At 50.5% G+C, this 16,818-nt stretch overlaps 1 protein-coding gene and 1 non-coding gene across 2 annotated transcripts in view; both read right to left on the bottom strand.

Moving 5' to 3' along the window:
- The window catches only part of CEP104 (centrosomal protein 104), a 40,463-nt gene extending 23,645 nt beyond the window's left edge, over positions 1-16,818 (bottom strand). The window contains exons 1-6 of the mRNA XM_018060459.1: positions 16,623-16,818; positions 12,523-12,648; positions 2,878-3,051; positions 2,341-2,479; positions 1,212-1,274; positions 851-927 (exon numbers count right to left, since the gene is read on the bottom strand). Coding sequence (XP_017915948.1) covers positions 851-927; positions 1,212-1,274; positions 2,341-2,479; positions 2,878-3,051; positions 12,523-12,635 — 566 coding nt within the window. The 5' untranslated portion in view covers positions 12,636-12,648; positions 16,623-16,818. The remainder of the gene's footprint in view (positions 1-850; positions 928-1,211; positions 1,275-2,340; positions 2,480-2,877; positions 3,052-12,522; positions 12,649-16,622) is intronic.
- On the bottom strand, positions 8,333-8,405 carry MIR2320 (microRNA 2320). The gene has a single exon (NR_129667.1). It is a non-coding gene; the product is annotated as a microRNA 2320 (primary transcript).

The following is a 16,818-nucleotide window of genomic DNA, read 5'->3' as shown; positions in this document are numbered from 1 at the left end:
CTGGGGAGCTCTGTAGGGACGGGTTCACTGTCTGCCGGGCGCATGACTGGTATTGCCATGGCTCCGAGCAACAGGGCGGAGAACTGACCCCACATTTGATGCAAACAGAAGAGCCGGCTGTTCCGACCATGTGCGCGTGAGCATGGAGCCACATACACCACAGTTCACGGGCAAATACCATCTACTGACATTGAGGCATCTTATCTTTTCTAAGCATCTTATCCTTTCACTCTTGGGGAGCTGCTGTCAGAGATGGGGCCCTTGGTGTCATTTTGAATTCCTCTCTCCTTAGGCTGGGTGCTATTAGGCAGGGTGCTGAGGACTTGGTCCCAGAGAGGTGCTGGGACACAGGGAGAAAGAGCTGGACCCTCAGCTCTGCCCTCCAAGCCTGACCTGCTAAAGAGGCAGCAGGATGGCTGAGTCTGCACAACTGCGTGCATGCAGAGTGTAGAGAGACTCTCAGGAGGACCTGACGAGATGGGCAGGTCTCACTCCCTTAAGGACTGAAGCTCTGAGTAGAGGGAAGATGAAGCTCAGTAACTGACAATCTTGGTCAATTATTCCGTCTATGAATTTACCTGTGCCACTAAAACATCAAAGGACGGCTGATGGCTCTTTTGTTTGGTGATACCGAACCACACAGGAAGTGAAGTCCTCTCTGAAGGGTGCTGAATGAAGATGTGCTAAACAGAAGGGTGACCTTAATCTGCAGTGTATTTACGACAATCCCATCAGTGGCTTATTCAGCTCCAGACTGCACTTTGGGGCCCCCGAGTCCAGGGTCCTTCAGAGCTGGCTTCCAGGGAGGAAGTCACAGAAGTTTATGGCCTGGGGTGGGCGGGGCTCTTACCCAGAGCAAGTTCCTTCAAGAGCTGGGTCCTCTGTATTGTGCCCCAGGTAGTGATCAATCAGCTTCTCCCTGGAGGTCTGTGGGGGAGTTCTGCTTAGTATCTCAGAGGAAAAAGGAACAACATAAAACAAAGACATGGTGTGATATGAAGGGGCTTTGGTGATCCCGTTTGCTGGAGGGACAACTACACTTCTCGAGTAAAGGAAAGTTTAAAACAACAGCTGCTGAAAAATCACCTGCGAGCTGGTCACTGGACACTTCTGTGAGAATTTATAGGATGACACTTTCGTGACAAAAATGAATGACCCCTCCTTGTTAGAAATAAATGTCTCTCTTTAGGAAGGAGGCTTCCCAAACTTACAATATTGGTTTCATCGCCAAAGTCTGCAGGGTCTCCAATGATATTTACTGCAACCAAAGCAACCTAAGAGAGAATTCACCAACAGAAATTAAGTATAAGTGTTAAACAGGACTTAACCCCTTTATAATACTCCGATTCATCCTGTCATCAAATGGGATGATGTACATCTAAATGTACTAACGCAAAATCTCATGCTAACTCAGAATTATTAATATTCTAATGTTGAACCAAGCAGCTATTTTAATGTTTGAAGGATGTTAAAACAGTAACAAAGTTTTAATGCAGCCTTATATTGAAACATCCACCTGAGTTAAGAATGGGATCATATCTACCTGATGGTGATAACTTAGGCAATGAATGAAAACCGGCATTAACACAGCTCAGTTTGTCCGGGGCAGTGATTCTCCCATGACAGACATGCCCCCCTGCCCTCGAGAATCACTGAGGCTGAGCTAAAACCCAAGGAACTCCTGGTGAACAAGGAGATGAAGTGGAGGAAAGAGACGATTCAGAACTCTGCTGCCATGTATGGACAAGGCACCTGATGTCTCAGACCCTCCTCCAGCTCACCTGCTCAGCATAAACTCTGACTGGCTGGAGCACCTGCATGCCTCTGGAAGGGGCAAGGAGTGTTATAAATATTTGCTTCAATTAACAAGACTGTTCTGACACCTCTGATTACGCCAAAGCAACAGAAAGGGAACCAGAGAGATTCTGGACTGCATGCCACATGAAATCACCTTTTTTTGTAAGGGATTTACCTTACAAAAGTACACCTAGAACAGTGTTGTCCCATAGAAATATGATGCCACATAGATAATTTTAAGTTTTCTAGTTGGCAGAGTAAAAAAAAAGTTTAAAAGAAACAGATAAAATTGATTGTAACAATATATTTAAACTTAATACATCCAAAATGTCTCATCTGGTTACCAAGTCTGGGTGACACACAGCCCATGCTCGCGGACCAGTCACGCCCCCAGCACACACGGCCACACGGGACTGGTGGCTCTGAATCGGAGGAACAGCTCCAGAGAGCCTAGCACTGCCCCCACAGGCACCACCCTGAAGGAAGAGTCCAGGTTCTTCTATGAAGGGAGACACCACTGAGGGGCAGGCCCATGCGTCTCACCTGGTTATACACATTGTACTTGTTGACGTGGTTTTGGTGAAAGATGAGCTTCAGAAACTGCCCCACTGCGTCCACGTACACCGACTTCAGTTCCCGGGCTTTGCAGCCTGTCTTCTCATTGTCACAGAGAGACACGTAGCTGGAAGAAAGAACACAACTGTGGAACCACGTCAGTGCAGAAACGTGCTGCCCTTGGCTCCCAATGAACTCCACAGGTTTCAAGGAAAGCTAGGCTTGGAATGAAAAAAAAAAAAAAAAAAAACAAACCTTGGGCAAAGTCCAGAAGTCAAATTCTAAACAGTGTTCTCCAGACAAGTTCTGCATCTGATATGCAGCCTGAACACGACCAATCAGCGGGAACGCTGCTCAGTGAACATGCTTGGCATGTAGCAGGTGTGCACAAGTTGTGAGATCCGGACCCACACGTGAGCGTGTGAGCAAGCGCCATGGCAAGGGGGATGCCGCAGTGTTTACCCACTTTGAGGCAGAACTGTTCAGGCTAGACATCCCACCATACACGCTAAATTCCACCCTTACCCAAGCCTCCGGAACCGCTCTGCTTGATATGGGGTGAAGTACTCAGGCAGGCTCTCACTGATGTAGAACTCAACTTTGCTGGGGATCATGTACTGATGCGCGAGCAGCTGCAGCTTCCTTATTCGACATCGCTCCACCATCTGAAGAACGATTTCTTGTGGGAACTGGCAAAACCTGAAAGCAAGCACAGTCCTGTTTTTCCTGCAGGACCACCAAGGAGGGTTTCAGGCGGTCCCCGCCCACATGTCCAGGTAACAGGGCGGCTTTGTGGGTTCTGACGCTGCAAGGGCCCTGGTCCTGGCCCCCTCAAAGCCTTCCAGTCACAGCTGGAACTCAAGAGTGGGGTCTGCTGGGCACCCAGAGTGAATCAAACTTGGAGTGGCTTGTTTGTGGTTTGAAATGAAACCCAACGTTTATCATGAGATAAACACACGAGATAAACAAGAGGCTGTCCAAGTGAGCCAGAGGATTTCCCGCTGGAACCCACACACTTGAGAAAACCCCTCGCTTTACAGAATCCTGAGTGGAGTGGGCAACGAGCAATCTGTCCTGAGTGCCACCCACGTTCGTTCAGCAGCCTGGAGGAGCAGCCTATGGTTGACCCCACTGGAGCATCAGTTTTGCTCAGAAGGCACACCGCTGTCAGAAACCTCACGCCACAGTACACGGTCATGACCAGAGAGACAACACAAGGCTTTGACAGTGGGAGGGGCGTGTGCCGAGCAGGCCAGGCTGGGTGTACCCGGCAGCAGGTGTCCAGGGGCTACTGGAGCCGGGGAAGTCCTGAGGATGGGGCAGGAGGCAGGGCCCCTCCAGCACACGTCACGATGCCTGAGAGCGCAGCAGTGACCTGGCGGCTGGCCTGCCTGCCCCTCTCCCGCCTCTCCTCCCAGCCGCCCCATCACACCCCTCCAGACAGCTACACACACACGCCAGACGGCCCGGGGAGCCTCCTGTGACCCATCCCCACCCTCTGGGCCCCATCTCATTTCTTAGCTTCCCCCTCAGCCAACATCACAGGTCACCACTGACCTCCATGAGGCCGAGTCTGACCTGCATCTGCCGGTCCTGACCTGGCCCTTCCTGCCCTGTCTATGCCCTGGGTAGGGTTCCAGGCTCCCTTCCCTGTGCAGACTCACCGTGCGTGGGGCATCCCCCCGACCCCATGGCTTTGAAAACCTCCCCTCGGGGAGGAACCCGAAGCACACACCACCCTGAGCCTGAACTTGAGCATCTCACAGGTGGCCCGACACTGCACACAGGCATCCGAGAGGTGTGAGACACCACACAGACGAACACGCTCCCCGCCCAGCTCCCCGACCCACGTGCCAGCCTCCCGCCCATCCTGACAGAAGGAGCGGACAGGGAGGAACGCTAGGTTGAGCTTATGGGGCTCTGGGCACTTCTGTGTTTGACTGAGAAAGTGGGGCCAGTGACGATGGACAAAACGCTCTTATTGTGGGGGTGAGATCCCTGGGGTTTCCTAATGCTGAGTTTTCAAAATTGCCACTGTTGTTAAAAGAGACCCATGTGGGGCAGGACAGCCAGGAAATGGGGAACCTAGCAATTCGAGCTTCGAATCCCCTTCGGCCAAGACTGCTGTAGACATTTAAGATCTTTACTGTCTCTCAATGCAGGGCACAGACACTATAATTGGTGGTGAGACCATTCTAGACATAGGGACACAGTAATCTGTGTGAAAAAAAAAAACCTTTATTATTAAAAAAAACAACTACAAAATTGTTTAAGGAAAACTAAGACTACTGACAAAATTTTGAAATTGTGTATTTTAAAACCCTTCAAAAAAAAAAAAAAAAAAAAAAGCTATGGGAATTCCCTGGTGGTACAGTGGTTAGGACTCGACGTTTTCACTGCTGTGGCCAGAGTTTGATGCCTGTCCATGCCTGTTGGGAAATGAAGATCCTGCAAGTCATGCAGTGCGACCAAAAAAAAAAAAAAAAAAAAAAAAAAGGGCTATGATTTAGCTATTCAAAGGTAGCTTATTGAGAGTTTACAGGTGAATCAACAGTACCCCTCAAACTGATTACAATAAAGGACAATACACTGTGAAAAGCAATGAAGGGGAACCCCATGCAAAATGGAGCCAGAGAAGGCCTGAGCAGACCTTTCTCCAAAGAGGACATACAGACGGCCGACAGGCGCATGATGCTCAGCACCACTGACCATCGGAGCAATGCAAAGCAAACCTACAGTGAGACATTGCTGCACATCAGCCACAGTGGTTATCATCAAAAAAATCCACAAACTATAATGCTGGGGAAGGTGTGGAGAGAAGGGAACCCTCCTACACAGTAGGTGGGAATGTAAATTAGTATGGACACTGTGGAGAACAGTATGGAGGTTCCTTAAAAAACTAAACCTAGAGCTACCATACGACCCTGAAATTCCACTCCTGGGCACGTACCTAGAGAAAAACATGATCCAAAAGGATACATGCACCCCAGTGTTCATTGCAGTACTGTTTACAACGGCCAAGACGCAGGAACAGATAAAGAAGATATGGTACATATATACAAGGGAATATTACTCAGTCATCAAAGTTGCAGGTTTCCACATCACATGTGAATTCATTCAGTAGCAACTTAAGATAGACTGTTAAACTTAAGGATGTATATTCTAACCCCTAAAGCAACAACTTTTTGCCATAAGGGTGGTGTCATCTGCATATCTGAGGTTATTGATATTTCTCCCAGCAATCTTGATTCCAGCTTGTGCTTTTTCCAGCCCAGCGTTTCTCATGATGTACTCTGCATAGAAGTTAAATAAGCAGGGTGACAATATACAGCCTTGATGCACTCCTTTTCCTATTTGGAAGCAGTCTGCTGTTTCACATGCAGTTCTAACTGTTGCTTCCTGACCTGCATATAGGTTTGCTTCCTGACCTGCATATAGGTTTCTCAAGAGGCAGGTCAGGTGGTCTGGTATTCCCATCTCTTTCAGAATTTTCCACAGTATACTGTGATCCACACAGTCAAAGGCTTTGGCATAGTCAATAAAGCAGAAATAGTGGGGATGAACAAGCAATTGAAAGAAGACAAGATGGGTTCTGAGGTCCCTCCCCCTACCCTGTGCCACCTTCCCTCCCCCTCTGCTCATCCTCCACTCCTCTGCAACCCCCCACCCCTCTGGCTGAACTTTCCTTTTTCTCCAAACCCTCCGCATTTCTCCCTTCCCTGAACTTAAATCCTGCCCCTTGAAAGCCTAGCCTTCTAGGGGTCCAGATGCTAAACCCCTGGGTTCTTAATGGTCCCTGGACTAAAGCTGAACTTTGAGCTACAGTCAGAGATGCTCCCAAAGGAACTGAGGAACCCCATGTGTTTGCTGAGGAGTCCAGTACACTTCTGAACTTAGCAACCTAGCTTCTCAGGTTTATGTCCGTCAGGACTGACGTTGCGTGAAACTTGCCTGATGGGAAAATCCTGAAAAGGATTTGGAGAAACAGATGCTGACTGACAGCAGGAAACCCAAGAACTTGCTAGAAATTTTCACTGAACAGTTTCCAAAGGTTTTCTTAATCCTGATGATTGGAACAAAATTCAGGCTTGCATGCAGAAACTTATAAACCCTGCTCACGACCACTATAGTTGACTTGAGAATGTTGGGTCTTCTTTTGGATATTGAATTCACTTGGGTTGCCTCCAACTCTGTGTTCATGAATGGGCTGAATGGGGATTCTCTTTCAGTTAAAAGGACCAGGATAGAGTGGAAAACCATGTCCACTCCAGGTCTGGTTACTTTGGTAGATCAGCTTGTTTGAGCCCTGGATGATTCAACCAAAAGGAAAGCCACTAACATCCTTAATCTTCAACAAATAGAGCCCCCTGTCACACCTCCAAACAAACAAAAAAAACCCCTTAGTCTCTGCTATTACTGCAAAAAGCCAGGACATTGTGGGGAGTGGGGGGAAGACCTTTAGGGCTTAAGCACTGCAGATGCCTTCCATGCTCCAAACAACCTTTCCATGTCCTTCTAACCCAAGTACCAGGCTTTGAGGAACCACAGGGATTCTTCCCAAACCTCCTAATTGGCTTGGAGAAACCACCCTCTGGACTGGGAAGGAATCTGTATCCTCAATGACCAGAGCCACACTCTCGGTGCTCAGCCCACTGCTCTCAGGGAGCTTCTGCCTCAGAGTGCTGACCAGCTGAAAAAGCGGGGGATGTCTAACGAACCCCAGAAGGTTCCCATCTTGGAACCCGCTCCCTTTTGTTCAGGCCATTTGAGAGACACATACTCTTTTCTCCTTCAGTTCTTTCACCCCTATTCGAGCAGGAGCAGAGATTTCTTAGGAAAGTGCCATCCTGGAATTTCTTTCTCCTGAAAGGGGAAACAGGTCTAGAATTTGAACTGCTGGCCGTCAAAATAGCCAACCAGGTGAACTGAATGACCTCCACTATCTTTTACTTGCTCGGTCTCAGATGTATTAGAGCTGATTTCAAGGACACTAATCACTGGTCACCACTGGATAGGCTACTGCTCTCCTTGTATGAAAAATCTCCAACTGAAATTCACAGAATCCAGTGTTCTCACATTAATATTTAAACATATCCCTTAAAACTTCTCCCCAGAATTAATCAATACCTTATAATTAAATAGAGGTCCTTAGAGGCACCAAGTCCATAGCAGAAGATTTCAAAGCCAGGGCCCCATGCTCGCTCGTATCAGTCCCTGCAGCATTCTGTTTTGCCCATGAGAAATGCAATGGCTGAGGATGGAGGTCTGTCCAGAACCTCCAGAATCCACAACGTCGATACCCCTGGCACCCTGGGGTCCCTAAACCCATCTAAGACCAGCATCCGTTCCTACCAGGAGCAGAATCACCCTGTGACTGCTCCGTGGACTGCTTCCTGAGGGTGAGATTAACCACTGGACCACCAGGGAAGGCCCTGCAAGTCCCCCTTACTTCTCCAACCTTAAAGGCTCATCTGGACAATCAAGTTTTCTGTAGGCTCTACTTTGTTAAAACATATGGATGGTTTGCTTCTGTGCTCTCCTCTAAAACTTCACAGGAAGACAGCATTCACTTGTTAAGCCTTTTAAAGGGACACCAGGTCTCTAAGGAAAAACTGCCATTTGCTCAAACTCAGATTCAGTATTTAGGGCACCTGATCTTAGAATGAGGCTACATTTAGATTCCTGTAGGCTTCACGGTATTCTCAACTTCCCCAAACTTGAAACTCAGTCCAATTACAAGGTGTTCTGGATAGCTGGCTACTGTCAAAACTGAATTCCAAATTTCCCTCTTAAGGCCCAGCCCTTGTATGTTTTCTAAAAACCAACGAACTTGGTCCTTTTATTTGCGGAGATCAGGATGATATTGCCTTTGGAGCTTTAAAGAGAAGTTTAATAAGGGCCCTGCCCCTGGACATCCCAGCTTTCAGTTTCCTTTCTTCCTCTCTGACATGAGGAGGAGGGGAATACCCTTGGAGTACCTGCCCCAAAACACAGGGACCATCATCGACCCATCGGGTATATGGCCGACAGCTGGACCCTGTGCCGTGGGGACAGCCCCCTGTCTCCGAGCCAGTCCGGGCACCAAAAGCTAATCCCCGGGCTCCTCTGACCATCTCTGCAGCCTGTGCAGTTGAGGTCTCCCGAACCCTCACCGTGCTGGCCTGCCAGCCGTCTCACTTCCTGGGAAACGCTCCTTCTGACTGCTCCTGAATAACTCACTGTTGCTGTAATAACCTCACCCCTGCTACTCCTCTCCCGCTTCACCGACAAAACTCCTTCAGACGGCTCACACCGACACATCCCCTTTGACTCTGTAGTAACTTACAGGAGACTCCTCTGACCAACGCAGATTTTCCATGGTTTACTAAGGTTCTTATTCACAGGATGAAAAGGCATCACCACGTGGGGCTGCTGTCGTAGCGCCTCTTGAAACTGTCAAGGCAGCACCGATACCTGTGGCTGCTTCAGCCCAACAGGAGAAGCTCGTGGTGCAGCCACGGGCAAAACCACCGGCGTTCATACTCAGAGCCTGTATGCCTCTGCAGTTGCCCATGACTTTGGGACGATATGGAAACAGCAAGCTTGACTTACCTCTGATGGGAATAAAGTTTAAAATGGCTCTTATGTCTGAGATTTATTAGATGTCATACTCATGCCACCTGCTCTGGCTGCTGTCAAGGTCCCTGGGCATTCCTGACTCAACTCCCTGGAAGTAAAAGGAAATGACCTTGCTGGCATTTCTGCCAAAATGCTGCTCTCAAAGGAACCTCTGGCTAAACCTCTATCGTGGTCCAAAGAGACAGCCCCATGTGCCCCAGAGGACAATTTGGGAACACTGACTAGAAATGCCCAACAACTGGCCCCAGGAAAGGAAAAACAATATTGGGAACTGAATAACTGTTGGCTTGATAAAAAGAGAACTCTTGGTTTGGGCCAAACCACAATCTGGTCCTAGCAGAAGCTCCAGAGTTCCCATCACTGCCCACTGTACACGCATGATGCCACTGGTCTACTGGCAAAAACGACAGAGCTCATGAGCCAGTACTGGAGGGACGATATTAATAAGGTTGTGAAAAGCGACCCCCTTACTTGTTCATCCGTCTGAAACTTAATCCAGGAAAGCCTGTCTGCACTGCATTAAACTGCTCACGGGCCATGTGAGGCCTGGCAAAGGGATTTTATTCAGCTGTTCCCATCTCAGGGACATAAACATGTTTAGTTATGAGCGACACGTTTTCTCACTGGACTGAAACTTTCCCCTGCAGAAAGGCTACTGTTTCTTCTGTGACTGAGATCCTGTTAGAAAAGACCATCTACACCTGGAAAACCCCTTGAACTTCAGTAGCTGAACACTTGGACAGGTGGGTCTGTGCTGTCTGGTCAGTTTTACACTTTTACTGTCTTACCATTCTCAATCCACAGGGCTAATCTAACGCATTAATGACATTAAGACCCAATTGGCAACATTTGTACGTGACCGTGAAGTTTCTCAGTCATGTCCGACTCTTTGCAACCCCATGGACTGTACCAGGCTCCTCTGTCCATGAGATTTTCCAGGCAATAGTACTGGAGTGGATTGCCATTTCCTTCTCCAAGGGATCTTCCCAACCCAGGGATCGAACCCGGGTCTCCCACATCGTAGATAGACGCTTTACTGCCTGAGCCATCAGGGAAGCTTCATTTGTAGAGACCTTCCAAATACCTTGGCCAAAAGCATCACTGTTGGTCCCTATAAACCCCCAGATCAACCCCTCTGGGAACTCAAACACTCACCCACTGAGATGGTCAGAGGATGCCCAGGACAGCCAGTCCTGCCTCTTCTGACCTACAGCTGATAAACAGAGCCGTGCTTCAGTACTGCACGAGCCTTACTGCTCCCACTGACAGTGATCGTGCTTTAATAGCATAGCCTTCTCACAGCAGGTTCCCGGGAGACGATTGCTGTGAGCATCACACCTTGCAGCCTAGAGATCTCACCTTCTGGAAAAGACACCCCAGAAGGACTCCCTTCAACCTCACTGGAAAGGCCCCATCAGGTACTGCTAACCAACCCTTGTGCGGCTAAGCTCCTGGATTCACGTCACACCTAGAGAGAGCACCAAGCCCTGAGTGGATGGCCCTGCACACCAACGAGTGGTCATGTGAAAGCACCAATTTCCAGGAATGGAAGCAGACAACATCTGACGAGACGGATGGCCAAGACTGGCCAGGCCCATATGCCCTTTTCTCACCACTGCTTCTTACTTTATTTCCCCCTCTCTCCCTTGGACAGACACCTTTGTACGCATTTCCCAATCTACTGTGAAAGAAGGGTACTCTCTGATTGCTGGAGTTATCACCAGAAACGACCTGTCCATGACAGCAGCGACCCCTTATTCACCCTGCATGTAACTTCTCTGGAATCCCAATGCCACTCTGTACCTAACTGTTCTGTAGGGCCCTCTTATAAGGTGACAATACGAAATCCACGTGCCCCTGTTCTGTGGCTTAATTCAAGCTCTCTTGGATATACATGCAGACGACAATGGAGCAGCCGATGCGAGTCAGACCGTGTGTAAGCTGGCTGTCATACCCCTGTATTTAGGAAGACTCTCACTATGTGATAACGCCATATTTGAGGCTTGGCTGAATGATGCTGATGACTCCTTGATATGGACAAACGAGTCCACAAATGCTGCTCCTGAGGAGGGGGTCCTACATCTCCTCCTGGCTACTCTTTCACATGTGGAAGTCCTGGTAATGGCCCTGTGCTTGGACACCTCGTCGTCTCCACAGCTGGAGTGTAAAACAACAGTGCGCTTTTGCTATATTCGCTGTTCTACTTTCTCTTCATAACAAAATAAACCCCCCCACCCCCAATGGGTCCACCCCATTAAACCTCCTTAGCTGCCTTACATGGAGCTTCTCGGAGGCACAGTAGAGGACCCTGGGTTTGCCTCTGTAGGGAGGGTCCTTCTCCTCCCATCAGAGTAGGTGCCAACGAACATGATTAGAAACCTCTTCCCACCATTAGAAGAGCTGGCCGATTCCACAGCCACAGGAGTAGCCACCCAGTGGCGATCACTTAACTTACTGGCTAAAGAGTACATATTCCCCAGTTACCGATTTGCTGAGTAAGGAGGTGTTGGAACGACAGCAAATACTGCCTACTGCACATGGAACAATGTTCCAGGAGAGGTAGAAGCCCAATTACACAAAATCAGGGAGCAAGTGCACTGGTCGCAAAAGGTTTCACCTGATACTCCCTGGTCCTTTCATTTGCTCAGCTGGCTACCTTCAGGCCCAGGGTCGTGGGTCAGGACCATCATACAATCTGGAACTGTCACGTTACTTTAAATTTTGTTTTACATAATCATTTCTTAAAAACTCCGAGAGGAAAATGCGTCTGAATTTTAAATGGGATTTGCATTCAACTTTTCAGCAACATACCTCCTGAGTAAATGTAAGTCACGAGCACATGACTGAGTGTAAATGTCACACAGATTCACACGCTCATGACTTAGGAGCAACAGTCAGCCTTCTCCTGGCACCTGGAACACCAGGCTCGAGGAGCGCGGACCCCGGAGGCGAGCAGCCTCAGGCGGCTGACGCTGACAACACCCAGGAAGCCCGACCAAGCCCCAGGGCAGCCCAATAACCAACTCTGCCCCACCTCTGGGGAAGAAAGAAGGCTTCTCGGGAATCCATTTCTGAAAAACACTCACTAGTGTTACATCACTCAAGTAACGAGCATTTTTAAAGGTGTAAAAATAAACATTCCAGAGGAATCTTAAAGAGACTTTCTGGGTTGAGGTCCTATGTTACACAACAGCAGTGAGATGCAAAATCCTTACCACCCAGCACAGAGAATGCAGACTGGCCCTCAAGCAGGGAACTGGGTGTGTGTGGGGGGCGGGGGGGTGGTGCGGAGTGTGCAGGCAGTTCTCCTTCTACTTTTCCATATGTGCACACTTAAGTGAATGTGGGGTAAAGTTATAGAGGAAAAGTTTCAACAAATTTTCATTAAAAATAGAAAGAAAAGCGTCCAGCATGTAACTAGATGGCTGAGGCGGCAGCACAACCCCACACTTGCATGGTCCTGTGTCTGAGTTGTAACAACATTAGCACTTAGACCAAGAGAGTCCACGTGCCCCTGACGACCCACCCTCCACGGCCCCTCATCCCGCCCACCTTGGTGACCTCCACCCGCTGACGGTCGGTGCGTGGATCATCAGTTCCCGGGCACTGAAGCCGTCTTCGTGTCCAGATGAGCTGACAACGACGAATCCGATCTTGTGGGGCATTCTGTGAGCCAGGCTGTGTGCGAGAGCAGGAGAGATGGCTTCAAAATCGGGGGGCTCGGGGGCACACAGTGACACCGTCACGAGTGTCACTTATGTGTTAGTTCTCGCCTCGCTAACACACAAGCAATTCACAGCCCAGTCAGCCTATCCCATTGCTTTGAAACAGTCTAGTTCCCATTATGTAATTTCTAAGGCACCTCTGATATTACTTAAGAGTATCATTCAAGTTACCATGACTTTTCCCAAATATACTAACATGTCCAAAGAGCTTGAGCAGCACTGTGGGCCGCACTGTGTCCCCAAAGCGCTCTGAAGCCCTCACTCCCAGGACCACTGACAGGACATCTAGGAACAGTGTGCAAGTTAAGAGGACGTCTTATGGGAGTAGGGCGGGCCCTGCTTCAACACGACTGTGTCCTTATCAGTAAAGAGACAGGGACACACACAGACAGGAGCCAAGTGACAAGGGCCAAGCAGCTGCAGCAACACACCTACAAGCCAAGGCCATCAAGACCCCCAGACACCTAAGCTGGGAGGGCCAGGATGGGTTCTGCAGAGGGGGTGTGGCCCTACTGGACACCAAAGCTGGGAGGGGCCGGGAGGGGTCTGCAGAGGGGCCGTGGCCCTGTACATGCACCAGGACCACCAGGACACCAGAGCTGGGAGGGCCCAGAAGGGGTCTGCAGAGGGGCTGTGGCCCTGTACAAGTGCACCAGGACCACCAGGACACCAGAGCTGGGAGGGGCCAGGAGATCTGCAGAGGGGGCGTGGCCCTGCACATGCACCAGGACCACCAGGACACCAGAGCTGGGAGGGCCCAGAAGGGGTCTGCAGAGGGGCCGTGGCCCTGTACAAGTGCACCAGGACCACCTGGACACCAGAGCTGGGAGGGGCCTGGAGGATCTGCACAGGGGCCGTGGCCCTGCACATGCACCAGGACCACCAGGACACCAGAGCTGGGAGGGGCCAGGAAGGGTCTGCAGAGGGGGCGTGGCCCTGTACAAGTGCACCAGGACCACCTGGACACCAGAGCTGGGAGGGGCCAGGAGGATCTGCACAGGGGGTGTGGCCCTGCACACGTGCACCTTGATTTTGGACTTCTAGCCTCCAGAATATATCTCTGTGGCTTTAATTCATCCAGTTTGTGTTACTCTGTTATAGCAAAAACAAGGTCTTTTGCTAAGATATGAATACAAAGTTTTTCAAATTAGGAAACTAATAAACCAGTGTGTTAAACAGCTATACAAAGATAAGGGGGAAAGGGGGCCGTCTAATCAACAGCATAACCGTTGCTACATGAAAACGCTGACCAGCAGAGAGAGAGCAGAACCACAGACAGAAGCTTCCGTGCACAACCGTGCTCCTGGAGCCAGGCTGTGTGGCCAACGGTGGGGAGATGGGTAAGTATTGCCTGGATGACTTTTTCTCTCAGGAGAAAAAATTCGCACCTGGCTTGGCTCACAGCTACCTACCATCATGTTGAGCGTGGCTGTAATGATGCCCAGCTCTGCCCACTCCTTTGAAAACAGCACCTCAATCCCAATTTCCCTCCATGATTCCGCCCTCCCCACACCCTGCACCCTTCAGCCCCTGCCTGTGGGGCATGTTTCCCAGCTCAGCCAGTTCAAGACTTCCACGTCCTCCTCAAGAACTGACTCAGGAGCCATGAGAACAGGACCAAGCTGCTCAGTCCCAGGACTCTGCTGCAGGGGCTGAGCTGCAGCACAGCATCAGGGGTAGGGGGTAAGAGTTGGGAGGAGGGTGGCTGCTAGAGTAGCGGGGAGCTCTGGGCAGGGGGTGGGCTGACATGGGGAAGCAGTGTTGAGAGAGGCAGGCACCCCCACCTGGTAAGCATCAGGACTTAAAGCCCAAAGGACTCACAGACTCCCACTGACTCCCCAGTTACTAAGGCCGTCGATGCTCTGCAGTTGGCCAGTTTAGCTGAAGGGTCAGTATGCAACCAAGAGCCCTCAAAAACACAGAGGATAAAGCCTTCTCCAGAAGGTTCTCTGGGGTGGGACACACTATTAACTGAGATTTTTCAGGAGGCGGTGACGCATGAGCACACCCCACGTAAGACATGCTTGTTTTAACGTGCTCGGCATGGATCTGGATCCTCCTCTGACTGTTATTGATACCCTGAAAAGGACTATGTCGACAAATTAATTACTGGCCGGCATTTGCTAAGGTTTCTTGGACTATATGAACAAACGCATTAAAAACAGAAAGAGATACCACTATTAAAGATCCCAGTCATTCGGCATACAAAGCTCGCTGAAGGATTTCACAGGATAGTAGAGGAACAACAAACTAACCCAGAAACTGATGAAATGCAGGCACAGAAAATGGACGTGTGTGACATAATCCACAGCAACTGCAGAGCGTGGCCTGTGTTCCAGCTCCAGCGCCAGACGGGCACCAGTCTCGCCCAGCCTGCGGCTCCTCCCACGCACTTGGGTTCAGGCTCACAGCCAGGGCTGACTTTCCCCTCAGTCTCCATACCTCCCCCAGCCCATCTACTTCTAAGTCCACCCTCTGTGCCAAGTGTCACTGGCCCCACCTTTGGAAGGATGACTGAATACATCCCCTCTTAGGGATCCACTGTCTTCTTTAGAAGACAGTAGCCAGGCCTCTCGACCTGGAGCACTGCCCTGCCTGAGGGACCCTACTCAAGCCCAATCTGCCTTTCTAACCCTCTCTTCCTGTGGTAGATTCTAAAGTCCAGCCAAACTTATTGAAGCTCAGGGTGAGAGCCCTGAGAGTGCTGGGGATTGCCCACATCCTTCCAGCACCTTTAAAGGTGCTGTTACTGTCTATCCCACCTTGAACAAAAGAGGTTATCTATTCAATATTCTCACCTGAGTGTGACCATGTACCCTGAAATTCTGCAGATCTGAAATGCTATTTATTCATCTTGCTATGTGCGTACAGACCGACTTCCTCACACCGTGTGTCTCCATGCAGATACACGTGTTTACACCCTCATGACAGTTCTGACAGTCCTGATGTAGAGATGATGAATCTGAGGCACAGAGAGGCCTGGCCCAGGGTCATCAGCTATGAAGCCACGCAGGCAGGTTTGTCCTAAGGCTGCTCAAGCTCCAGAGTCTCTGATCTTGACCAATACCCTCGGCCATGGCGCTAAGACTCAGAAATGGGGCCCTTTAAATCGGAATAAAGGCTGTGTCCACTATACAGTGCGGCTTCAATAAATCCCAAACACAGCCCTGGCATCTAGGAGCCAGGTAGGAGAAGTGCCGAGGAACGGCAGAGGCAACGTTATTACCTCTGTTTGGGTATTTGAAAAGGATTCTTTTTCGGCCACCTCCTTCCACCCTGTACCCTAGAATTTTTTCTGCATAATCCTTCAAGTCTTCTGTAAGAGACCTGGGGTGTCACTGAGGACACTAATATCAGGCACTACAAAATTCATCATTAACATTTTGGGGGGACCCGGAGCTCGGTCGGGCCCGAGCTAGCAGGGTGCAGAGGTCCTCTCCCCACAACCAGCGCCAGCTCCATCTCCGGCATCCCTGCGGAGTCAGCTTTTCACTCTGCACCAGGGAAATTGGATAGCTACGTTACGCTGAAACAATTCAGCAACTTCCAAATGTCTTGCTACAAGGCTTAGGAGACAAACTTGTACTCACTTTTTTCTTACGAAAATGTAAGTAGTACACAGTTAAACGGTTTATGGTAAATGGCACACAGTTAGATGGCTTTTGGTGCAGCAACCTCAAGGTTCGCAAGTGCCCCAGAGAGTCCTCGGAGCCGAAGAGGTTCAAGAGTCGACTCCTTCCCACCTCGCCCGCACGGAGTCGGGGTCGCCGGGCTCGCGCAGCCGCCCAACGCAGGAACCGAGCGCAGGCGCCGCGGGCCGCCCGGGCGGTGACGCAGCGCGCGGGCCGCGCCCACGGAGGCCCGTGTGGACCCGGCCCCGCCGCTCCAAACCCCGCACGTCGGTCCCACCCCGGCCCGCTCAGGTACCTGTCAGGACACTCGCAAGACTCAGGATCTCCGCCGGCCCTCGGCAGCGCCGCACCCTCTGCGGAGCTCAGGCAACGCCTCCGCCGCCGCCCCGGGCCGGCCCGCACCCCCGAGCCGCAGTGGCGGTGGCAGTCGAGGAGCAGCCGCGGCGGCCAGCGCCCATCGCCCGGGCCGCGGCCGCCGCTCTCATGACAAC

The sequence above is a fragment of the Capra hircus genome, chromosome 16, assembly GCF_001704415.2.
Source record: "Capra hircus breed San Clemente chromosome 16, ASM170441v1, whole genome shotgun sequence".
Taxonomy (NCBI): Eukaryota; Metazoa; Chordata; class Mammalia; order Artiodactyla; family Bovidae; genus Capra; species Capra hircus.
This window is presented reverse-complemented; position numbering and strand designations above follow the sequence as displayed.